The sequence below is a fragment of the Lolium rigidum genome, unplaced genomic scaffold (genome assembly GCF_022539505.1).
Source record: "Lolium rigidum isolate FL_2022 unplaced genomic scaffold, APGP_CSIRO_Lrig_0.1 contig_10568_1, whole genome shotgun sequence".
NCBI lineage: Eukaryota > Viridiplantae > Streptophyta > Magnoliopsida > Poales > Poaceae > Lolium > Lolium rigidum.
The window spans coordinates 278,365-303,379 of NW_025899795.1; the positions used below are offsets into that span (position 1 = coordinate 278,365).

The window sequence follows — 25,015 nt, forward strand, 5'->3', positions numbered from 1 at the left end:
AATGCTTGTTTATTTTGTGATTAGCGTGAATGGCTGTGGTGCGGTTCTCAGGCCGGGTCAGAGGTGAGAAGACGACGCGGCCGTTATGGGCATCCAGGGAGATCTAGCAGGCAGCGCCGGCGAGGAAGAAGAAATCTGCGTGGAGGCACACGCGAGGTTGTAGATGTCTTTTTTGTCGATCTGGATTTGCATCACCCCTATTTCTGCTCTTGAATTTTCAGTGTTCCCAGTCCAGATTCCATGTCGATTTTTCTGTACTCTACTTGTGTTTCCCAATCCAGTTCCCATGGTAATTGAAATAAAAGTTAGAAATTTCTATTAGGATTTGCTTCACCCCACGGTGTTGATTTTTTTGTGCAGGGTATATTTCCAATCCAGATCGTATTTTTATTATTCAAATAAAGAGTAACAACTTATGAACATAATGTTTTGTTAATTATCTTCTAATATTTTCTTTCCAGATCCCCATGTTAATCTAACTTTCCTGATTGGTTCATTTCCTGGTCTGGAGCAACATTTTCTGATCTCATACGGGAACTCGATTTCAGGTTGTACTGTAGATCCATGCTCCACTGCGCATGTTCTATAAAATTATGTTCTTTTGCGGCACAAATATTATTGTGGATTTGATCTTTTTCTCCATGTTATATTTTTTTTTATCTCTCTCGTCGTGGTGGGAGTTGTAGAAGCTCGGTCGCCGGTTGGATCTTGCGGCCATTTGACATGTTTAATCCACATGTTTTATGTGATCTTAGATGGGATGTCACATGAATTCGTAGGGTGCGGTCATTTGACATTTTTTCTTCTTCCATGTTTCCTCTATAAGGATCAAAATTTTATCCATGATCTGATAACTATATTTTGTACATGCTTCACATGGGAAAGAACTTCTGAATTTGTGTTCTATTTATTTTAACCATCTGGATTTTCTATTTGCCATCTGTTCATGGTCAGATTTAGCCTGAACCTTAACTGCCCTATGTGAGGCGGCTTCTATGGTTAGCAAAAGTTGCCAAAACAAGTGCGTCCAAGTTTGTTTCAAGTGAATTAGCCCGTGATGTAATTGCCTTTTATGTGTCTGTCTCCGGTATGGTTCCTGTGTTTATTTTTAGGAGAAAAAATCAAAACTCTGCCGCATGGCATGGAGCGGACACTATATTCGCGTGGGGTTCGGCCTCGTACGGTTGTACTGCCATTCTCGGCTGGAGTAACGGCAATAGACGGAAGAACGTTGGTCCGCACGAATCACTGAGCATGATCCGATGGTGAACACCGCGTGCATAGCTAGCACCCTAGGTAGAAAATCCGCGTCGTATTATATATATAGCATCAGTATATCTTTATATGGCTAATTTTCTGTTTATTTGTTACACTTTTTGCAAAAATTGTGTGCAATTTTTTTCGCTTTACAAGCAATTGACCCTCCCTTTGTTTTGCGCCACGGTCCACCACTGCCCCCACCTAGTATAATTGTGGTGATTAAGCTCCACATTATTATGCGTTTTATTTTGTCCTTGGTACACATATACTCCCTCCATCTAAAAAAAGTTGCTCAATTTTTTTCTTGATACAGATATATCTATAACTAAAATGTGTCTACATATCTTCTTATCTGGACAAATTAAGTTGAGCAGTTTTGTCACTATATTATAAGAAGTCCTGGAACTAGCTTTGGATTCTCAACCTTAAATTATGACACGTATGAAAGACACTGCTCATCAAATAATCCTTCCAACAAATAAGTCGTATAGATTTATTCAAAAATCAACATATTCTAAGTTTGACTAATGTTATAGATTATGATACCAAATTAATATTAGTAGTTTCAACGGAAATTCAATTCGGCTTCCGGGTGCGTATGCTCCCTCTACTAAAAAATTATATTTCGAAATGTCGAAAAATTTGGACAAAATTTTTTACATGTACATCTTCATAATATACGTGCGTTCGTCAAGTTTCACGAAAAACCAATATTTTGTGTGGTCTATATAAAAAAGAGAAAGTTTATCTTGTGAAAAGCATTATTTTTAGCACTGAATAATATATTTTCATACTAATATATTAAACTATGTAAGTTTTTTTACTAAGTTTATAAGTCTTATTATTCATGAGAATAGAGGCCGGAGAGCTAAAGAACAAGCATATGTGTCAAAAAGGAAAGGTAAAATGGTGGTGGGGATACATGAGAAATACCCGAGTGCGAATATTCCACAACTTGTTGCAACCACGCCTTATTATCAGATGTCGCACTTTTGACTATTTAAAAAATGTGAAATAAAAAATCGTGAACATGGGTTATGTTATATCTTGTGCACATATAATTTCATTCCAAAATATGACCATATGTGACTTATGAAAAAAAAAAAGACCAACATGAATAGTATTCCATAACATTCACGTATCATCTGTCTTTTTGTGCAGGCTAGACATTTTCAATTTTTTGATGAAATTTCGCATATGCATAATACACAACATAATATATGTTCCATATTTTTACGTTTTTTTACTTGAAATTGTGACATTGGACAATTTGATACGGGTGCAACACTGCAACTAGTTGTAAATAAAGAGCTTTCAGAAATGCCCACACAATATACATATATAGCAGCGAGCAGATAGCAAACTGAATGATGGGGGTGAGATATATAGGTGGGGCATAGCACCCGAGTGTGCATTAGGGTTTAGGGTTTGTGTATTTTCCGGGGATAGGATTTCTCGGACGTCCCAAGGTTTGCATATATACTTCCCAAACCTTTCAGATCGCATCTGCACCTCCACGCCGCCGCCTCGGTCTCCGCCTCCGCCGTTCGCCCCTCCGGTCGTCGTTAAGCCAGCATCATAGGTTAGCTATCCACTCTTCGTATTTTGATCATCGACCCCCCACGAATCGGCGTTCTTATTTGTTATTCTGAGTCCCTAGCTTTTGCAGGTTAGATCTCCACCGCAACAGGATGCAAGCAAGGTCCAGGAAGAAGAAGCAGCCGGCGATTAGCCTCCCGGAAGACCTCCTCGTCGAGATCCTTGCGCGTGTACCCTTCAAATCGCTCTGCCGCTTCAACTGCGTCTCACAATCATGGCTCGCTCTCTGCTCCGACCCCGACCTCCGCAAGAGGTCACCGCAGGCCCTATCCGGCTTCTTCTGCTTCGCCCGCGATGACAAATACCATGAGCTCAGTTTCCTCAATTTGTCAGGCAAAGGTCGGCCTCTTGTCGAACCCGACCTCCCTTTCCTGCGCGGCATATGGGACAAAGGCGTCCGAGTCATGGACTGCTGCAGCAGCCTTCTCCTCTGCCTTTGCTGGAAGTCATCATCAATCGAAGCGGACGCAGCTGATTACGTTGTTTGCAATCCGGCTACTGAGAAGTGGATTGTTTTGCCTCCTACCAAGGAGCTGCACACAAAGAATATCGTTCGTTTGGGTTTTGACCCAGCCTTTCCCTCCCGCTTTGCCGTATTTGTGCTCGTGCAGGATCTTTATGACCGCGAGATCACAGGAGTGGAGATCTTCTCATCAGAAACTGCAAGATGGACCTATACGCAGAGTCAGTGGAGCCATGAGACAAGTGTGGATGACGTCGATGCTTCAGTTTCTGTCTTCTTCAGCGGCACACTGCATTTGACTACTCGCGATTCTTCAGTAATCACAGTGGATACAGAAGGGAAGACTTGGCATGAAATCCGAATGCCACTCAGTATGGAAGACACAACAGATTATGGTTTTATCGCCGAGTGTCAGGGACGCTTGTATGCTATGCATATGGATTACTCTAATGGTAGGTGTCAACTCTCAGTTTGGGTCCTTGAGAATTATGCTAGTGGCCAGTGGACAATAAAGCATACAACTAACATGAAGAGAATGATAGGAGTTGATGAGGTCTGTACATTGGTCGCATTCAATTCGGAACGTAACTTGATTATCCATATTAATGGACAGGACGAAAAGCTTTTGTCATACAATATGGATAGCCGGAAATCTCATGTTATCTTCAGTTTCGAGAGGTTCTTTCATCTCCGTTGTTATCCATACATTCCCTGTTACACGGAATGGTTGCTGAAAGCAGCTCCATGATAACCAAGTTGCATATCACAAGATCATTCACATAGATCATGTGTTGAAAATGGGTCAGCTCTACGCGGCTTGGTTTTCTTCTGTAGTGATGTTCCGGTGCTTGGAAGGATTTGAATAATGTTGGTTTAAAATGGACAGTTTGGAAGCTTCCCTTCTTTGGCTACTGTCTACTTGTACGCTACTTAGTCAGTACTCAATAGTCACTTCAATCTATTTGCATACAAAGGTCTTATAGTATGGGACAAAGGTAGTACTAATTATGCTGTGGTGGCTTTGTTAGTTTCTCGTGTGGGTGAATACATAAATGTGAGAACAAATTATCTATACTTACTGTACGCATTCGTCTTTGTTTCTATTTATAAATCCTGCCATTATCTGCAAGTTTTATTTGTATTTATTCGTAAACTGGACTACTGCTCTTCCATTTGTTGTTCCAAATTGTTACTTTCATATACTCCAGCCATGCATGAACGTATTGAATGTCTCACTTGCAAATTTTGTTTGCTAGCATTCACAATGAATTAGAAAGCTCTTTCAGAAAATTTTGCTGCAGAAACATATTTGATTGGAAAATTTTGCTACATGACGCTGTTATTTTCCGTCGTTTGTTGAAATACTCTGCCAGATTATATCTTTAATATATACCGTTATCATTTTGTGCCACACTTATCAGAACACACCACATGGGCAAAAATAGGAAGTATGGCACTTTGTCTTCACATGGTACCTGGCAACGACGGTGTTTCTGCAAACGCAAAAAAATAACAATGTTCTCTAGCAATTTTTTCCTATTTAATTTGAATAAAGACATGAGTGCAGCAGAAGTTAAGCTTTTCAAGAAGTGACGGCAAGTGTTATTAAATCCTTCTCAAGAACCAACCTGAGGTTGGGTGGTTAGGAGGGTGGTTGTACCCCCAACCCACCAGAGTTCAAACCCCAGGTTTGACATCTGTGTGTCTCATAAAGGCGGAATATATTCTTTCAGTGAGAGGCGACGTTCCCGTCGACAGCGAGGCGCCTGTGGTGACTTCGTCAATTTCAAGATCCAATCCGCCGGCTCGGTCTTCCGGAAGTGCTCATAGGGGTAGGGTGTGCGTGTGTGCGTTCATAGGGGTGAGTGTATGCGCGTGTATGTGAGCGTCTGCGTTTGTACTGTGTTTCTAAAAAAAAAAATCCTTCTCAAGATTTGGTTCTTAAGTTTTTTTAGTCAAATTTGGTTCTTAAGTGAGTATATTGTTTGTGATGTGATACGTATCAAAATTCTCTACATTTAATTTCAAGACAGACAATATAATGAACCGAACCTTATCCTCTCACTGCTACATTACCGAGAGGCGATTTGTGAGCTCGCCGTCCAATCCACCTCGCCGTTGACGATTTCGCCGGTGCCCTCTCCCTCCGTCGGCCGCTACGGCGGCGGGAGGGTGGGGCTGTGGGGGAACCCTGAATCTTGGTTGTACATAGTGTAGGGTTGGGTAGCTTCCAGCCGGCGGCGTCGAGAAGGTGGAGGCGCAGCCGGAGTGGTGTTTTGGGGCGGCGCTCGTCCCCTTCGGCGGTGGTCCTCCTTGGAGTGCTGCTGCAGAGCGACCGTCCTCGTCGTCTTCTTTGCAGGTCGTCGGAGCTGCGGGGATGGTTGTCCCTCGCCGGATGCCGGGTAGCGGCGGATCCGGACCAGTCTAAATCGGGAGAAGTTGGTGATGTTGAGCTCGTCGATGGCGATGAAGATGCAGGGCGGAGGCTCTCCAGAGTTGAGGACCGTCGACTTCCCGTCCGCAGGGGGTGCCTCCCATTCCAAGGACTGAGGGGAGGAGGTGCAGCTGCGCGCCAGCGAAACGTCCTCGTTGTCTTCCACGACATCGAGGCCCAGAAGGACCCAGTTGTAATTTTATGCTTTGTTCTGGACTGTTTTGTAAGAACCGTGTTATAATATGATCAACTTTTCCCTCGCAAAAAAAAAATGATGTAAGACAACCTGCACATCTCCACCAAAGACAATACGTGTTGAAGTCTCGCTTGATGTGATTTACCATGAAAGAAGTTGTTTCAAAACACACAGATTCTAAGGATAGCCGATTCCAAATCGAAGCCAAAACTGATTCACATCGAAATCGACCACAAAACCGGAGATTTGATGCAATCAACGGTCTCCCATGCATCAAATGCACATGAACTACGCAAAAAAAAAAACCACCAGAGCTTTGGTACAACTGTTGGGTCACGTACTCACGTTGGTAGTACCGTCGACAATAAAAACTTCTCCGGCAAGCACCGAACATGGCGCCGCCCTGGAACCAAACTAAGGAGGCATGCCATACTTGCTTACCCCTAGACAGGCAAGTGCAGAAGGTTGAAGAAGCGTGTCGCTTTGGGTAGGGAAGACAATCCCGCGCCCGGCTCCTTCGTCCTCGTCTTCGGTGACATCTTCTTCTCCGACGACCCTGCCAAGTACAAGGTGCGATGACGGTGAGAATGTGCTAGCCTATTCTGCCATCACGGACAATAGGCATTGTCTTCTGTGTCCCCTCACCCATCCCAAAACCCTATCCCTAGCCACTTGGGTCCAACCCAATAGCTTGTCCCTGTCCGATTCTAGTCTGACCAAACCAAATTTCGTGCCAGCCCGATATTCTCCGTCTGGTTCCATCCTCTTAAGTGTGTGATCCCACAAGATGATAGTAAACCGGTCACGGTCCGAGTCGCACTATGTGCCCAAGACGCGTCCATAACCGAGTTACGCTCAAAGCGGAGTCACACATGGATCGCTAGCCGGTATTAGCTTCTAACAAAGCATACAATCTCCTAGTTACCTACGAGTAGCCTATCAACGTGACGTTCTGTCTGTGTCACTTTCTTACGATATTGGTGGTAAATAATTGGCTAGTGATCCATCATGTCAGTGCTGACTTAACTCTCTTTTCACGTCTCCGTGATATGTGATCCTGTTCGACTAACTCTTTAGTCGAACAACCTCGATAAATACTTAATCGAGTTGCGCATGTCCATGCTTTGAATCATATCACAAGAGGCCCAGATAAAATCTCTCCATGGTGGATGGGCGAATTCCATATTAGTGTATCCATGCCCCACATTAGTCTCGGCAGTGTGCGTCTAGCACAACCTCAAACTGACTAAGGACAAACATGGGACCTAATTGAGCACATGGTTCCACATCTAGATCAAATCCGGCTACAAGTGTAATAGTTCATACATGGACGAGTTATATTATAGATGCGACTCTAATAGTGGAGCCTATGGAGCAATCCTATGGACCGATTCTAACATTCCCCCCTAAGGTGTTTCTCCTCCACATTTATTCTCCATTTTTTATCTGTTCCTTTAATGCCTCTCTCTCATGCAGCCATGGATACACCACTAAATATCTCACCGCTCCTACTTCCTTTGTCTTTGCGCGTGCATGTGTGTGTGGGGTGGGGGGAGGGGGTGGTGGTGCGGGCGGGAGGGGGCGTTGTTTGCCTGGAGCACCAACTGACCCATCATGCTGCCACGAGGGGTGGCTACTAGAATTGCAAGAGCGAGGCGGTGTTGCTGCGAAAGTAGGACCCCAATGCTACCAATGGTTGTTGGGGTGCTACCAGAGTGTATCGACCTGACAAGATCTCTCGTCCGAGTTATGTTTGACGTGCAGTGGCACAAGCAAAAGCAGGTCATTGGCCGGCCACTGCTGCTAGCGGCCATGATAGAAGCTATGAGCAGCGACTGCAGTGCCGCCACCCACGACGATTGTGTTGCGAATTTTGTTGTGACGAGGGATGACGTCGATCCAAGCTTCTTCACATGCCGCAAGCAGATAACCAGAAGGGAGGGGATGCGGTGATGGGTTGTGGGAAAAAAATTTCATCTACATGTGGGACAACGATCCGATGGCTAAGGATCCGGGATCAGGCGTTCGATCCTGCTCTTTTTTTTTTAAGGGAAAGCCAACATTTAGTTTGACAGAACAAAAACTAAAAATAAGAGGTGCCTCGTGACAAGCAATTGACATTGATCCTGCCTAGATTGCGACAAATAAAACCCACACATCTACGCGCGCGCGGTCGCGTTGAACGTAATTTGACGAAAGAATTGGTCTTCCAAAAATCAGGGAGCGTACGCACCAAATTCCAAAACATTCTCCTGGCAGAAGAAAAGTCCAAGATTCTAGAACATCGCCGATATTTCAAAATCTCGAGTCAGAACCGTAGATTCGTCGTGCACTCGTGCGCTTGGCCACCGTCTCACCCAGCCGCCAACCCCAAATCGGAAACCAGGCTCAGCCATTCATCCCGGCTCCGGTCGCCGGTCGGAGACTAGCCGTCGCCTTCCGCCGCCACGCCCTTCACCCAAACCGTCGAGCGCCTCCGCCCCGCCCAGCCCACCATAAAAGCTCACCCTCCGGCCCCCGCTCTCCCTCCTCCGACCACCCAGCACCCGCGCCGGCGAGCCGCGCGCGATGGACGTCCCCTCGATCGACTGGGAGGCGGAGAGCTACCCCGCGCACGCCGACTTCGCGGTCCTCCCCTTCTTCGTCGCCTTCTTCCTCGCCGTCCGCTTCCTCCTCGACCGCTTCGTCTTCGAGGTCGTCGCACTGTACAACATTTCCCCCCCGCGCCGCTCAGTTTCGAATCATTTTTTGTTGTCGTTCGCTTTGTTACTAGGGGATGGTTTGTGAAGGTAATAGGGGTGCTAACCACAACTGTTTGCTACAATTATCTGCTAGTGTCTTCGTGATTAACAGAGGTCTGACAGAGTGAGGATGTTTAGCCATCACGGTACAATGTTAACGGCTGTGGTTATCCCTATCCGTTTTACTAGTTGGTATCTGGGAGAAAAACTTGAGTTAAGGATGGAAGTTCATAATGCGATTCATCAGTTTCTGCACGTATACATTGCTGCACCTGGGTACCTGACCACCATTAGTTGTTCAGATATATCTGAAGAACATATTGCTTATGAATCATTCGACACCTTCCATTATGACTTGAGTTAAGGATGGAAGTTCATAATGGGATTCATCAGTTTCTGCATGTGCACATTGCTGCACCTGGGTACCTGACCACTATTAGTTGTTCAAATAGATCTGAAGAAAATATTGCTTGTGAATTATTCGGCACCTTCCATTATGACTTGCTCCCTTTCCAGGAAACACTACGAGCTAATCATATTTGAAGAAACCCGATAGCTAACTATCACCTGCATTCTGTCTACAGAGGCTAGGCAAGCGTATGATTTTTGGGAAGGGGGATGCGGAAAAGCTTGATTCTGAGACATATGCAGGGAAGATTAAAATCAGAAAATTTAAGGAATCGGCTTGGAAAGGCGTTTATTTCCTCTCCGCGGAATTACTGGCATTGAGTGTGACGTACAACGAGCCATGGTTCACGAATACGATGAACTTCTGGGTTGGACCGGGAGATCAGATTTGGCCAGATCAAAGAATGAAGTAATATACACTTCTGATTCCCATGTTCATTAATATAGTTCTTTTTCCTGGGTTCATAGTTATCAGTTAATTCATGTCTTCTCTCCAGGTTTAAACTAAAGGTGGTTTACATGTATGGTGCTGGCTTTTATATGTACTCAATAATCGCTCTTCTGTTTTGGGAAACAAGGCGTTCAGACTTTGGTCTTTCGATGACTCATCATGTAGCATCTGTTTTTCTCATCGTAATGTCTTACATATTCAGGTATTTGAGGCTTTCGCGATCTGGATATTTCTCAAGCTGGGTTAATTTAATTCAATTCTAGTGTTTTCTTCTACTTTGCCACTATCACACATACACTATTTAGCTTATCTGCTTCTTGTCATCTTTCAAGTGATGAGAGTGAGACTTGCTAGGGTGCAATAGCAAATGCATGTGGATAGTAGTGTTTGGCTATTTGGCTATCTGTGCACTCATGTATCAGCTGCATAAGTGCATATTTGAAATGGAGATGGAAGGTAGATCCCTGTCAGTCTGTAACACGTAGATATCAAGTTCAGACTCCACAATACATACTGTGTTTACATGTGGGTATTCTTTCTATTGGTTCATATATTAGTTAGCTTTGCCTGTACTACTGTTCTGTTACATTCCTCCCTAGGCCTAGGGAGAGTTTACCTGCCAGCATTGATTGAACCAATAGTTAGAACAGGGTTGAACAACTTTTCTTCTTCTAGAAGGGAAGGGAAGTATGCTGGATATAGTGATAGACAGAATGAAAGAAATATCTACGAATGTTGACTATTGTATCGCTGGTATTTTTTCTTGGTAAAGAAGATAGTAGGTAATTTACTATGTTTCTGCCAGATTGGGTTGTCATCTTATACCCAGCTGATGGCTGATAGCAAGTGCATAAGAATTAGACGTTTATTTTCCTTTTGTATGCTTCTGTGCTACTCACAGTTGTTAGAACACCTTTTTCTTCGACAGTCCAAATTAATTTAATTTCCTTAAACAGATTTGCACGCGTGGGTTCAGTTGTCCTTGCCCTTCATGATGCAAGTGATGTGTTCCTGGAGGTGGGAAAAATTTCCAAGTACAGTGGCCGCCAGGTGGTTGCTGATGTATCATTTCTTCTTTTCGTCATTTCTTGGGTAATCCTTCGCCTGATATATTTTCCATTCTGGGTTCTCCGGAGCACAAGGTACACAGAGTAACTTTGTTCATACATGTGATTTATAGTTTAAGGAACTCTATAAATCACTGAAATCTGTGGATTTCTTCTAAAAAATTTCAGCTATGAAGTTATTCTGGTTTTGGACAAGGAGGAGCATAAATCTGATGGGCCCATATACTACTATGTTTTCAACTGCCTTCTCTTCTCCCTCCTTGTTCTGCACATATATTGGTGGGTTTTAATGTGTCGAATGCTTATGAGGCAAGTTCAGTCTAGAGGGCATGTTGGGGATGACATCAGATCTGGTATGTTCCTCTTTTCTTGATTGTTATAATATGAAGTGCCTTGCAGTACTTCTTGGTTATTTGAATACAGCATCGCTTCAGCCTTAGCCTTGTAGACACGTGTATTTAGGGTCATTTAGCTATATGACTCAGATTGGCTTCTGTATCATGATGTTCACTATTTCCCCCTTTTGTTAGATTCGGAATCTGAAGAGGAACATGAGGATTAATATTTTTCAAGAACACAACATGAGGATTGATCGAACCACGTAGATTCTGAAGATCAAGAGGAACATGATGATTATCTGAACTGTTTCTGTTTTATCTGCTTCCTTATGTCATAGATCTGATATATTAGCATGCTGTGCCATGTGTCTGAATCATTGATCTGTCATGCTTGTCCTTCTCCGGGTAAAATTCACAGATAGATGTCATGAGAGCATTTTGCATTTGTGTAAACTTAGGGCAAACTGTATACTATCCTTATTAAAAAAAAGTGTATAGTGTCACATTGATACAATATGCGACGGAAAGCATGACCTGTGTACACCGGCGGACCGTGGCTGCCACTCAAGGAGGGGCCGGTTGGGGTAGACTGGGCCGAACTGAGCCACTGGGCCAATAATAGTTCACAAATTAATATTTAATGGTCCTGATGGTTAAAAAAACCTTGCTAATATTGTTTTTCAGTTTGGAAAGACCGGGCCATGGCCTGGTTTGGTGCCCAAGAGGGTCTGCTTGTGTACATATCTGCCTGTATCCCCATTCAAACTTCAAATATATGCAATGTTTCTAATCAGTTTACTTGAGATAGCAGAGCAGTTTATTGAAATTTATGCGCCTTTCTTAAAGCAAGAATCCATGCACTTTTACCAAACATAGGAATGGAGCATAGTGCAAATACACCCCTTTCTCAAAGATAGATTTTTAATCTTTACTGCACTGGTCAAGAAATCGCCGATAGTGGTAATTATTTTTCCAGAAGTGTGTAGCCATGTTTTAGTGTATGTATCTGTTAATGGTAAGCCTTGCTGTTTGTTGTTTAATGTCCTCATAGATGATAGATCACTGGTTAGTGGGACTGTGGGACCATGTTGTTCAAAATCCGGTATGTTACTATTCTCCATTTTTTTCCAACACAAAGTAGAGTTGTTATCTTCATGTGTACATGCTACTAACAGTAGAAGTCCCAATCTTTGTTTGTACTGTCGTGAGTTACTGAAACTATTCGTTAGAAAATTTCCTTTATGCCACATTTCACAATTATGTTGGACTGCACACGGTTCGTCATCAAATGGTCTCAGAGCAAGTTATAATTATTTAAATCTTCCAAGTAAAGTTACAGGACAAACTGCAGTACTATGATAACCAAACCGCAGTGCACAATAGTTAATGATACATAAGAGATTATGGGCCCTGCACTGAACCATATTACTGAGCCCATCATAGTGTCTGTCAACACAATTTTCTCATCTCATTGCATCAGATTTCAGAACCATAGAACAGTAGCATGACCACTGTCTGGTAGGGCTGGTATTGTCAACATCTGGTCTAGTTCATGCTCTATATCTGATCTTTTAGCGAAGCGACCCTTGATCCGTGGCCGTGCTTCTGCATATGCTTTCCTTGTTGCATATCTTATGGTCTTCTGGAACGTCCTCGCCTGCTTCTTCTCCTTGTACCTGAGGACCCTGGCATCTCTATCCATGGCGCTGAAATGCACTGGCATCTGAAGTGAATGGCCCGCGAGTTCCATGGCTTCACTGGTTCTTTGGATGTTAGTATTTGAAACATCTGGTCTGGTGTTGTCTGGTACTATACCGACCTCCATTGACGAGAAAGGTATCTGAGACAGAATTAGGAAATGGTCAGTAAAATATGTCAATAATAGGGGAAGTGCCGACTTTAAGCACCTGCAATAATATGAAACTGAAACCCTAACCCCCAAAACTGTTAAACCAGAACATATATGTGGTAAATGAGTTTGAGATCCGCATGTAACGAGCAGTTCAAAGTTTAGATGCAGAGGGACAGATAGGCTAAGTTATGTAGGAGTTATCTATGCATTTATATTTTAAAGTTGCTCCTTGCACTATATAAGGACAGAGAGAATAAAGAGGTGAAGTGGAAACATGCTGGTAGCCAGCTCCTTTTTGACGCAGTATGTGGGAAGAGAATTAAAACAAAATATCAGTCTAAAAGCCCTGACGCAGAAACATTGAAGAAACAGAGAAAAGAGGAAAAGAAGGCAATGAGCTGCATCTTGCATCCGAAGTGACGCGGTCAGTAATTGATTTAGTCAATCTGTTTGATATATTGTTTTAATGTAAGAATGGACTAGCCCTAGCTTGAAGTGGTTCTAACTAAAAAGATAAATAGATCGCTGCATGGTAGTTTAAACAAAGTAATAGATTAACTCACTCCGTTGCTGATGGAAGCTGTGTAGGTACTAGTCCCAGCAGTCATGGAGGCATCCTGCTCTGCCCCAATCATTCCATAACTACTCTCTGGCTGCTCACTTGCCATGACAACTTGTGAAGGTACTGCAAACTCACACACCTCATTCTCTCTGTACATGTTCTGCACATCCTGTTCTTGCAGTCTGTATTCCTCACCTGGTCCTGGGTTGCAACTGAACTTGTCATAATACATGTCGTATCCAAAAAGGTTGAAGTATTGATCTATGTTGTTGGTACAATTGTTGTCTTCAGAATCTCTTTCCAGCAGGAGCCAAGAGTCCACCTCCTCTCCCTCTTCCTTGTCACCGTAGACAGTGGTAGCAGCTTCCGCCTCTGCGAAAACAGAGGCTGCTGGAATGGCAACGGCTGGGAGTGGCAGCACAGGCACTCGTTGGTGCCTCTGAGCAATTGGGTTAGCAGAGTGCACCTGTGCATCACAGGTGGTACACAGTGCTGCGGAATCTGCATGGCATTCAAGCACTGCGGCTGCACTCTCACAGGATACACAGACACGCACACGCTCATGGGACGATGCCAAACGATTAGCAGAATGAACCTGTGTGTCACATGATGCGCAGAGATATGCAGCATCAGCATGGCAGTATACTGCGCTTGGTGCTGCATGACATCCATCGCATGGCCTGGCCCATGGATAACTTCTCCTTTTGGCTTCCTGCTCGAAAAGGTCACAATTGAAATCACAATTCATTAACATATAAACCTTGCAACTCGTAGGTGGAGAGGTCCTAGTGAAGATTGTGGCTAGTATATAGTGTGTCTATTCATCTGCGTATGCATCTCCTCCTGTTCTTCTGTCTCTCATGGCCTTTGTTCTTCTATTTGAACTTAATTGGGAGTGAATGGGTGGGAGCAGTCAGTGTTGGAATTTCAGTGTGCAGTACTAATAGGAGGGTGGCAGCGGAATCCAGTGAATGAGAAGTGGCGTACTGGCGTCATTCGAGGGGGCGAGGAATGCTGCATGTGTATCTTGTGGTTGTCTGTGGATATTTGTGTTATGCTGGTCAATCCTCAAATGCTACATCATTTTTTTGATAAGCATTTGCTGCAATTTGTCGCACCCATTATTTTTTTGAGAATAAAAGGCTTGGGTAACTGAATTAGTGTTAATACATTTATAAAAACCCATTATTTGGAGACTTATTAATTTTTACACATTATGTTGAAGTTGAGTTATGTTCCCATTAGTTTATAAACCCAAAGATAAGAAGAATTAGAAGGTACTTCGTATAAGAAAAGCAAACAAAGTGTGGAAGATGCTCCTTGGTCTCTTTCTGCATATCTTTTGCAAAAGAGAAATGAAGGAAGGGTCTACCGGATTCCAAAGTTTGAGGTTTTGGGCCATTCGTTGGCACATCCTTTAGATGTTCTACCTTTTGGAACCTTAGCAAGAGGAAGGAAGTGGAGATACATGAGAAAGGTTTTAAAGCACCCTGCCATGTCACTAGATAGTTTCTTTAGGACTGTATATATCTGCAAATATCTTAAGGTGATGTTCAGTGCAGGAAATGAATTTACTGGCATCTTTTACATTTTCTTAGATGGTGTTATTCATATGAATTTGGTTTTCAAATCTCTATCTGATCTCTTTCATGACTAAGCTATCTGTTATTTAAAATCCTGTTAACTTCCGCTACTGCAACGCTAGCCTTAAAATGACTGTTTTTTGTAGGTTGAAGTCTTGGAATAAATTGGCTGAGAGACTACCTATGATTCATAGTTTGATGTTGGGTGGTCGATACAGTTTAGCTTTACAAATAGGGTCTTGTTGATTGTGGGACGCTAATACTATGTTTCTATTTTGAGATAGGGTGGCCAAGGTGGGTATTTGCATAATCCCTTCATCATTGAGTAAATAACTATCTTGGGCGTTGTAGCTAAAAAGTCTGTCCACCTGAAGTTCTGATTTCTAAACAAAGCTCAAGTCTGCCGACAAACTTATATGGGACATACTGGAGAAGCTTACAGATTTATACTGTTCATTTATACGAACTATGCTTGTCACATATAGTGGCAGTACTGTGATAATCTTTGCCTATATGTAGTCCGTATGAATGCAGCTAAAAGAAACCAGTAACATTATTTTTCTGAATGACATAACTTTGAACTAATATATGTTTACCATAACCGTGCCTTCAGTGATATTGTAACTTGTAAGTCTATTCTCTATTTGCAATTTAGTGTATGAAAGAATATTATCAAGTTCTATTGTCTGTATAAATATATAGATAGATGATTCTAGATGTATGATATGTGAAGTGTCATATGATGAACACTCTACTGAGTGTCCTTTTCTCCCCCAAATGCTTTTGCTGGATTGGAATTGGATTACAACGTGCGATGTGATGATGTGGCTCGCTCCTCTGCTTTGTGTTGCACCCACTTGTTTATAAGATTATATCAGGGTGATCTGACCCATTATCTACCCTTTGACAGGGGTTCTCCTAGCCTCTTCTGCTCATATTACCTCACTTATGTGGGTGTGAATGACATGGCTGCCAAGGATACATCACTGCAGAACATGTCTGAACCATGGCTATGAATTTTATGATAGGTGTCAATAAGTTTAATGCATGTCCTTACAAAATAATATTTAGTACCATGCTACCTTTGAACAGATTTAGTTCCTTAGTTTTGGCCGTAGGCAATACTGGACACAATCCCCAGTAATTTCAAGATGACATCCAGTTACAGCCCTTTTTCTGAGGAATACCTCTGGCATCCTTGATGGTGGTGGCAACAACATCAGGGTCATGGAGGACTGCACGCCATCAACTTTGACGATACCTACCTTGATTCCCTCATAAGAGGTGAGCGCCTCTTGAACTTCGACCAGGAGATGTGGTTTCACAGATTCTAGCTTCCACATTCTGTGGTGGAGATGGATAAGATCACCGACCCTGCTGGTGGAACATAGTATGTGGTTGTTTTGTGCTTGTTCTTCTGTTTAGCCTGCTGTAGTTGATGCAGATATTTTTTTCCTTTTTTGACGGAACTTTTACAGATCTTTGTCACCGAATTATGATGTTAGGTTGCATGGAGACAGCAGTTCACATAACATCTTCATTGCTCTCTCTCGAAAGATTTTCTATGTTCGACATATCAAATTGAAGTAAGTTGACAAGTGTTTTGGAGCTCTGTATCAATGTGAAGGCAATATGATGTTGGCAGTCAGGTCGTTGCAATCCAACAGCAACAGTTTTTACAAAACTAAAACCAATGAAAGTAGAGTAAAGAAAGTGGTAGGGGGAAAAGAACCAAAACTTGCAGCTACAAAACTATTGCACCGTCACCTTTATTGTACAAACAGTTTACATAATCTGTTAATGTAATATACCAGCCTAGGTAGCTAGGTTGTGAACTTTTCTGATCTTTGTACAGTTAAAGTTAATCTGGGACCTGCTCCACTTCCTGACAGACTGCATCAGCAGATGCTAACTTCATTGTGTTATTTGCCATTTTATGCAGGTTCGTTTCTTCTGTACAGGTCCTGCTGGAAACAACTGACGATGTTTCTTGCCTTTCATGGCCTATCATGGTGTCATCTTGGTCCAGAGAGCTCAACTGCCTGTACCAGCAATGACGAATCGTCCGTCAGGTCGGAGTAGCAGCGCCCGAAGGTGAACTCGGGCACCTTGAAATTGTGTGAGTCGCTACGTTGCGATGCCTCCCACCGCTCTGCGAGCCCATCGCCTTCGAGCATCCTGACCACTTCTGACATCTTAGGCCTGTGACCCGGGAGATACTGGGTGCACAACAGCGCCACCTGCACCATCTCCTCTAGCTCAATGCGGTCGTAACTGCTCCCAAGTCCCTTATCAACAAGCACGTTGAGATTCTTCTCCTGATGCATCTTTTTCACCTGAGCAGAAGCCAATGCCACATTAAGTCCCCAGGTAGGATAAGATCATATGCCTCAAATGATGCTCTTCCATTTGAGAATGAAAATGAACTTACCCAGTCCAGCATGGCTCCCTTCTGATTTGTCGCCTTTCCAAATTCAAGTGCAGTCTGTCCAGTGATCAGCTCGAGCAACAGGATCCCGAAGCCGAAGACGTCGGTTTTCTCAGATGACTGGCCCGTGGAGAGGTACTCTGGGGCAATGTGGCCTACAGTGCCCCTCACGGCTGTGGTGACATGCGAGTCACGGTGGTCTAGAAGCTTAGCAAGCCCAAAATCTCCGACAATTGCTTCACAGAAGTCATCGAGCAATATGTTCGCTGCCTTTACATCCCTGTGGATGATCTTGGGGTCACACTGCTCGTGCAGGTATAGTAGGCCTCTAGCTGCCCCGAGTGCTATCCCCTTCCTTGTGATCCAGTTAAGTGGTGGCTTCCCTGTAATTGTTTATGTGAGAACAAAGTTAATATTTGGTCAAATGGGATTCATAAAGATCTACCCAGAGGAGAATAAATATAAATGTGAGAATCAAATGCAGATATTTCTGTATTAATTTATTTGAGTTGAAGTTAGGAAACATTAATGTGAGAATCAAATGGAAATCTTTCTTTATTCATTTCTCTAGTCAAAGTTTCAAACAAGCATTGCCAGTTAATACTAAAAAAAAGGAAGTTCTAATATGACCAACTTATATCTGACGAACATTCGCTATGCCATCGCTTTTGTGATATTTTTTTGATAACAAAATCATTCTGAAATCTTGATGCGTTTTACCTTTCAGGCGTGATGCAACACTTCCATTTGACATGCACGGATAGACCAGTAGCCTCTCGGTGGCAGTCATGCAGAACCCACAAAGCCTTAGGAGATTCCGGTGCACCGCCAAGCTGATCATCTCGACTTCAGTCTGAAACTGCAACTCCCCGCCAGCGGCATTTCCATCTTTCAGCCTCTTCACAGCTACTATAGTTCCATCTGGGAGCTTCCCCCGATAAACATTTCCAAAACCGCCTTTTCCTATTAAGTTCTTGCTGCTGAAGTTCTCTGTTGCAGCCTGGAGCTCTCTGAACTGAAACCTCTTCAGGTTTTCAAGATTGACATTCTCTATGTGTTGGTCTGCAAAGAAACCAACGCACTCAGTAAATGATTCTATATAGTTCCACAAGCATTCTGCCGTTATAAAGCTCGACGAGTTAGCCTTTTATATTACTTACCATCAACATCGAAAAGAATCTGCCGATTTTTCCTATGCCTCCACCAGAACAGCAATCCCGTAACAAGGAAGAGGACGCTGATGCAGCCTATTGTAGAACCAAATGCAATTGCAGCTCTGTGGCCCTTAGATTTCGCTGGAATTGGAGTACCTTTGGCAAAAAACAGAAGTTAGTACAACATTTGTCTTACTGATTTATATACCAGTTCATGACAAAATCGATCGGCGGTGCACAGGGTTGAGTAACTGGGCATACCTTGTGTATTATTCAGGCTGTAGGACATCGGCATCGGTAAAGTTCCATAACAATCTTGTTCCTTGGCTGCTCCACAGATCAGTGGATTCCCTACTATGCTGCAAGAAAATAAATTCAAAGTTTCTATGGTGAATATATTTCCACCTTAGATGGTACTTTGGTTAAAGTCAGAATGACACGGGGCTGAAGCCTTACTTGAATGTCCTCGCCAAAGACCCTGGAACTGGACCGCTCAGATTATTATAGGACAAATCCCTGAGGTGGAAGTCCCACAGTGAGCAACATTGATCCAACACAGTACACAATCACATAACAGCAATAATACTCACAAGAAGACAAGGTGCGACAAATTAGCCGATGAAGCTGGGAATGCGCCAGACAGTGTATTGTTGTTGAGCCTCCTAGTACAGTAGAGCAGTGACAAACAATCAGAACAGCTACTGGCATCATGGGTCTTCAGGAGCAGGCCATGAATGGGAAACCTCCATAATGCCATTCAAGGCTGGTACAGTAGAAGAGAAGTGCACTCACAAGTATTGGAGGTTCGTGAGGCGGCTCACGGAGCTGGGGATTTCGCCAGATAACTGGTTGCTGGAGAGATCAAGCGTCTTGAGCCTTGTCAGCCTGCCAATCTCCGGGATTCGCCCGTTGATGTTGTTGTTCTGCAGCAGGCTGTAAACAAAAAGCGGAAGAGCAAAAGGTAAGATCTCTTGCCTACCCAAAAGAGTAAAAGCAGCATATGTAGTGGTGGGTTTGCAAGGCTAATAATCATGGCAAGGAAAACTCACACTATCTCAAGATTGGTCAAATTCGCTATGCTCGGGGAGAGCAGGCCAGACAGGTTCTGGCTCGGAGCTTCTCTGCCAAATTGACACAGCCAGGTACACAATATTAGAGGATAACCTGTGACATAAATGATTTGAAGGGAGTCGGTTCCTTACAGGCCAGTGACAAGGTTTTCCTGTGAGCAGGTGACCATGGTCCAGCTGCAAGGATCCACGGAGTCTTGGTCCCAGTTCTTGAGCACGCCATGGGGATCCTTGAGGCAGTTCTTGATCATCATGAGGGCTTGCACTGCGAGTGCAAACAGAACAGAGATTGTCACACACGAATGCAAGAGGAACAAACAGAGGAGGCCCAATAGCTTGGTGTTCTTGGTCCGGGAGAAGGATACGGACAAAGCATCGAGCACCAATGCAAGAACAGGAAACAAAATCCAAGAGGGCTCTTGATTTGAGAGAGGAATATTAACTTAACTAACCTTCATAGTTTACACCCTTGGGGGAGAGGAGACCGTTGGCCGGCGCGGGAGGGAAGGAGAAGAAGAGAAGCAGCACCAAGGAGGAAGCAGCGAGAACCGCCATTAATCCGCCAGGGAAAGCAGGGGCTCTAGGACTAGGAGCTTCTTGTGTGTTCAAACATGGAAGCAAGCAAGGGTGAGGCCAAGGAAAAGAAGCACGCAGCCTTCTCTTCTCGCACACACAAGCAGCCGAGTGGCACTCCAGTTGCAGTGGGCGGGGGAGGGGAGGCCCGCTGAGGTTTTGTCAGTAGCAAATGACACAAAAGAAGATGCCTGTGCTCTGGTTTGAAGCAAAGGTACAAAAGGAGGGAACAGACATGCCTGCCGCCGGGTCCCACGCCTTGGGGTAGAATATTTCGAGGGGCAAAGGAGGGGCCTAAAATTCTTCTTTCCCACCATTTTCTGCCCCTCCTTGGGGCCTGTGAAAAAAACTCAGGCAGTGGAAAACAGTGACAGCGTGCTGTGAACTTGAGAGTTGAGAGGGTCTATCTAGCTAGGCTAATCTCGTGTTAAAAGATCAGATTAGCATTGATCCCATCCGAGAAAGACATGCGCTTTATCGGAGTGTGGTGTGTGGCTGTCACAGGCCACCACGGCAGACACCTTTGAGGGATTCTTGCCACGAAAGAATTCCCCGAGCTGGACAATTAGCTTGGGACGCGTGTGTGTGGCAATTCTATTGGGGGGCGATAAACAATGGATCGAAAGTATCTTTAGTTGGAGGAAGCCAGGATAATGACAGGGAGGAAGCGCCTCTAACACTGACCTGACCTGAAGTGGAGGCACCGGGGGCAAATGGACAAGGGAATTTTGGCCATCACGCATTGTGGATGAAGAATCAGGGATCGGATTAAAGAGCACATATAATCCCAGTAGTGACGAGAAAGATGAACGCAACACGCCCTGCCGCGGTTGGTCGTGTCGCCACATCAGTTTGTACCAGTTCAGTTGGCATCATACTCCTCTAGACTAGATAAAACTACATACGTACACTCAAGTGGAGGCATCCCTGCTTTTTATTCTGATGGATTGTCAGGTATCAATTAACACTGAAGGCTGAATATGAAAATCCATCCCCCATACTTGGCCATGTCATGTCATGGTACTTGCGGTTCAGGGGCAGGATATGCATATGCAGAAGAGTGGTGTGTAATGAGGTAAACCGAGATTTGCAGGTGATGGTTAGGAGATTGTTTGCCATGTTGCCATGCTCCACAGGCCATCAGCCTCATTTCCTTGTTTGATGTGCAGACGGGAGAAGGCGAGACGGCCATGCTCCTCCCCTCTTTTAGGGCCAGAAATCATTGCAGTCTACCTAGCATGGAAGACGTGACCTCTCTTTCCCAGTGAAATGAGGTGTGCTTTGCTACCTTTGCCCCCCTACACCTTTTCTCTTTTCCTCCACTGCTTTTCTCCCTTGTGTGTATGTGTGCAAGTGCTAACCGGCCGTGCAGATCAGGTATGATACGAAGATGGCAAAAACGTACACGGGACCATCAAAAGACGATCTCTGGGTTTATCCTTACGGACATGGACACTCGTATGGCGTTCTCCAGAAAATGGCAGCATAATTATTGAGTAACCTCAGTTAAACTTGATGCACTAGCACAACTTATTATGCATGTCTGGTAAAGCTCGAAGCGTGGGGCGTAAATCATAATTGTTGCTGCTTCACTTGCCCAAATCTGAATTTCCTTCCTCCTCTGCTCTGCATGATTAGCTTCGCGCTTTATAGAGATGAGCCTTTGGTATATGTTAGTACATTTTCCAAACCATCTCTGTAGCCATCATCTGAATGGTGATAATTAGTGGCTATGGAGATGATGATTAACACAACCTCAGTCTTTAGGGTATGCATAAATAAACAAACGAAAAAGTGGCAGAATACGGATACATGTTGTATACACTAAATATACTGTACATATATGTGTGGACATGCATCTGCAGTAGCAGCACTGCTCCCACAGTACGCACACACTGCAGTGCAGAACAGTAGAATATCTTTGCACCCACACATCACAACTGCCTCTACTGCCATCGCTAATGTCATCGTCTTGTGTACTGTTTTGACTGGGTGACCAAGAAGCCATGCTGAATCTTCTGCGTGCGATCCTCGGTCAGCTTGCCTTTGACCAGCTGAGGACAAATTACACAGTGAACGCGTCACAGTTAACTGTCAACTTCGACGTGCTATATTTGGTGCTACTTTGATCTTGGCAAGGTAAGGATGACTCGTCACAAAGATTCAAAGAATGTGAGCTGATGTGCTACATATAAATATCTGATTTCGTATTGCTCTAATTACGAATCAACTATCAACAACTGAAGCTCGACCTCACATTATGCCAAACACAGGGGCACTTCACTACGCCCTTTTCTTTTCAGCCTAAAAGTACATACTTACTGCTCATTGCCCAAGTCTTTATGTTGGTGTCTTGTTTGGTACTACTAATGAACAAGATGAAAGCATGGTTATCCCAAGAGAATCTGTACATCACACAAGTTTGTCCATGCATTAGATTCCTAAATCCACTCCCATGTTTGGCCGGAACAGGGATGGGTAGCAGTTGGAAGCTCGAGAACTGTGCCCATTTTTTTCTCTGCACTACTGCTTCCACATGCTTGGCACTAGCTCTCGCGCCTTTGCTTTTTCATCTTCTCATGTAACCTGCCCAACTTATTCCCCAATAGCATATACATGTACTTTCTTGTTCAGGAAAAGTTTTGAGGTTACTTTAGCTTCGGAAAATTGGCTATGTAAACAAACACTGTCATCTTTTGTTTCTTAGTTTTTTTTCCTTTTTTTGGCTGTGTGCATCCATTGTGTCATTAGGGTGGTGCGTTGCTCCAGAGGCTGAGTGTAATTGATATCTTTTAATATTAATATATTCCCTTTATCGAAAAAAAATCTTATGTACGGGCCTCTTGTTTTACCTTTCTTTTTTTCTCTTCCTTGTTTTGTCTTGAGTTGGCTGTTGATAAGGAAATAAACAACACATACAAAAGCGGAAATTCAATTTGGCTCCCGGGTGCGTATGCTCCCTCTACTAAAAAATTATATTTCGAAATGTCGAAAAATTTGGACAAAAAATACAAAAGGGGCTACTCTCCTTACATAACTCTAGAACTTTGCACCCCGCGGTGACCCAAAGTTTTTCCTCGGCTTTAACTATGTTTAGAAGATTTGTCATTGGGGCGGATTTATTGAGGAATACTCTTGCATTTCTTTCGTTCCAAATCATCCGACACACGAGCATAGTGAGGGTTGATGTTGCCTTATGACTTGGAACTTTTTTGCTAGACATATTGGCTCACAATGTGTCAATGTATAGGTCCGCCCGTCCACTCGTTGATTGAAATAGAATCCATGCAAAGTGCACTCCTTGATCATTTTCCATAATCTCGTTGTGTAGCAATATTGGGAAAAGAAATGTGCCGACGTTTCTTGAATTCGCTTGGAAAGGGGACAAAGGCCACAATCTGCCCCCCTCCCCCTCTCAAGACAATGACCGGTCCATAGCCTATTTTGGATGGCCAACCAGAGTGTACTAGTGGCCCAAAAAATTAGGCCTTACTGGCCAAAATTGTTGTATATTCTATTTTAGACGTTAGGTTCCAAGATATCGAGTCCTCCACAACCTCTCTTAGATTCACATCATTTAGCTTTGTCCAAAGAAGGACAAACTCTCGAAGGCGAGGAATTGTCAAGTTGTTGTCCATTTTAAGCATGGCAATCCAAGCATTGGTGTGGGTGGCTTGATCCACATTCCACTTCCTTCTTGTGGAGGCCATCTTCCCATTTCCAATAGTGATGGTGGTGGAGGCATATAAGAGACCCATATCAACCTCATCACAAGGGGTACCCAACCCAACCCAAAGCATATGGGGCTCCTTCGACTCGCCCAAGGCCATCGAAGGCGAAGTGCCCGCGCAAATTTCTCGAGATGGAGAATACCAAGTACACCAAGGTGAGTTGGCCTACAAACTGCCTCTCAATTAATCTTGCATTTTACTTTCGAGACTTCTCTCGTGCCGACCCAAAGAAAAGCCCTCTTAGTTTTGTTCATGCTAGTGAAGCAACGTGAGGTGAAAGATAGCTTGTGAAGTAAGGACAAACTTGACGAGAGTCCCCCGCCCGATCTGCTCTTCCCATCCCAAGTGACAAATTTCCCTCCCATATTGTCCTCAAGTGGTTGGAAATCCACCCTCTTGAGTTGCCAAACTAAAAGCGAAGACCAATGTTGATGAGGTCTAAGACCCCGTTTGTGGCCCGATCTTGCGGTTGACCCGAAATCCAAGGAGGGGGAGAGGGAGAACGCGAAGAACACGATGAACACGAAGAACACGAGGAACTCACGCACGCACACCAACCCGATACAACCGATACTTACCCTCGTGGCTCGATGGACCACGCCAATAGAATCAACCCGGGAGAGGCGCGAAGTAGAATCCCGGAGTGAGAGATCGGTGAGGGAGATGAATCAAGGAGTGGGAGAGAGAGTGGGTAGCACTAGAATCTCACACTCACAAATCCATACATCCATCAAGGGTTGCCTTGGATACAAAGGGGATGAAACCCTAGGGAGACAAAGCTCAAAGTCATCTCTAAGCCTAAATCTTGTCTAAAGAGGTAAGGGGGCGACCTGGGGGCTTATATAGGCATACAAGGCAACATGGGTCGAAAAGGTACAAGTTGGTGGGTCAAACCCGACGAATCCGGTCACAGGGCCGATCTGACCGAGCCTGTGACCGGCCCATCCGGTCCACAACCGGATCCTGGACCGGGCGGTGACCGGGCGAGGCTTCGGGAGCCCCGGGATTGCGTCCGGATGGCACCGGTCGTCGTTCCGGTCGAAAACCGGCCGGGCCGGTCAGGGGGCCGGTCAACCGGGCCTGTGACCGGCCGGCCTCCTCCTCC

At 44.2% G+C, this 25,015-nt stretch overlaps 2 protein-coding genes and 1 long non-coding RNA gene across 3 annotated transcripts; 2 read left to right on the plus strand and 1 right to left on the minus strand.

Moving 5' to 3' along the window:
- Positions 1-8,505: 8,505 nt before the first annotated feature.
- LOC124680234 (ASC1-like protein 2) lies at positions 8,506-13,200 on the plus strand. The gene is made up of 6 exons (XM_047215323.1): positions 8,506-8,646; positions 9,278-9,510; positions 9,599-9,754; positions 10,509-10,694; positions 10,788-10,972; positions 11,150-13,200. Exons 1-6 carry the CDS (start codon positions 8,521-8,523, stop codon positions 11,179-11,181), a joined length of 918 nt encoding a protein of 305 aa, XP_047071279.1. The 5' UTR covers positions 8,506-8,520; the 3' UTR covers positions 11,182-13,200.
- Positions 12,252-14,316, minus strand: LOC124680235 (zinc finger protein HD1-like). The gene is made up of 2 exons (XM_047215324.1): positions 13,373-14,316; positions 12,252-12,797 (listed from the first exon to the last, which is right to left on the minus strand). Exons 1-2 carry the CDS (start codon positions 14,123-14,125, stop codon positions 12,441-12,443), a joined length of 1,110 nt encoding a protein of 369 aa, XP_047071280.1. The 5' UTR covers positions 14,126-14,316; the 3' UTR covers positions 12,252-12,440.
- Positions 13,384-21,860, plus strand: LOC124680236. The gene is made up of 5 exons (XR_006995454.1): positions 13,384-17,324; positions 17,439-17,697; positions 18,110-19,678; positions 19,769-21,254; positions 21,349-21,860. It is a non-coding gene; the product is annotated as an uncharacterized LOC124680236 (long non-coding RNA).
- The last annotated feature ends 3,155 nt before the right edge of the window (positions 21,861-25,015 follow it).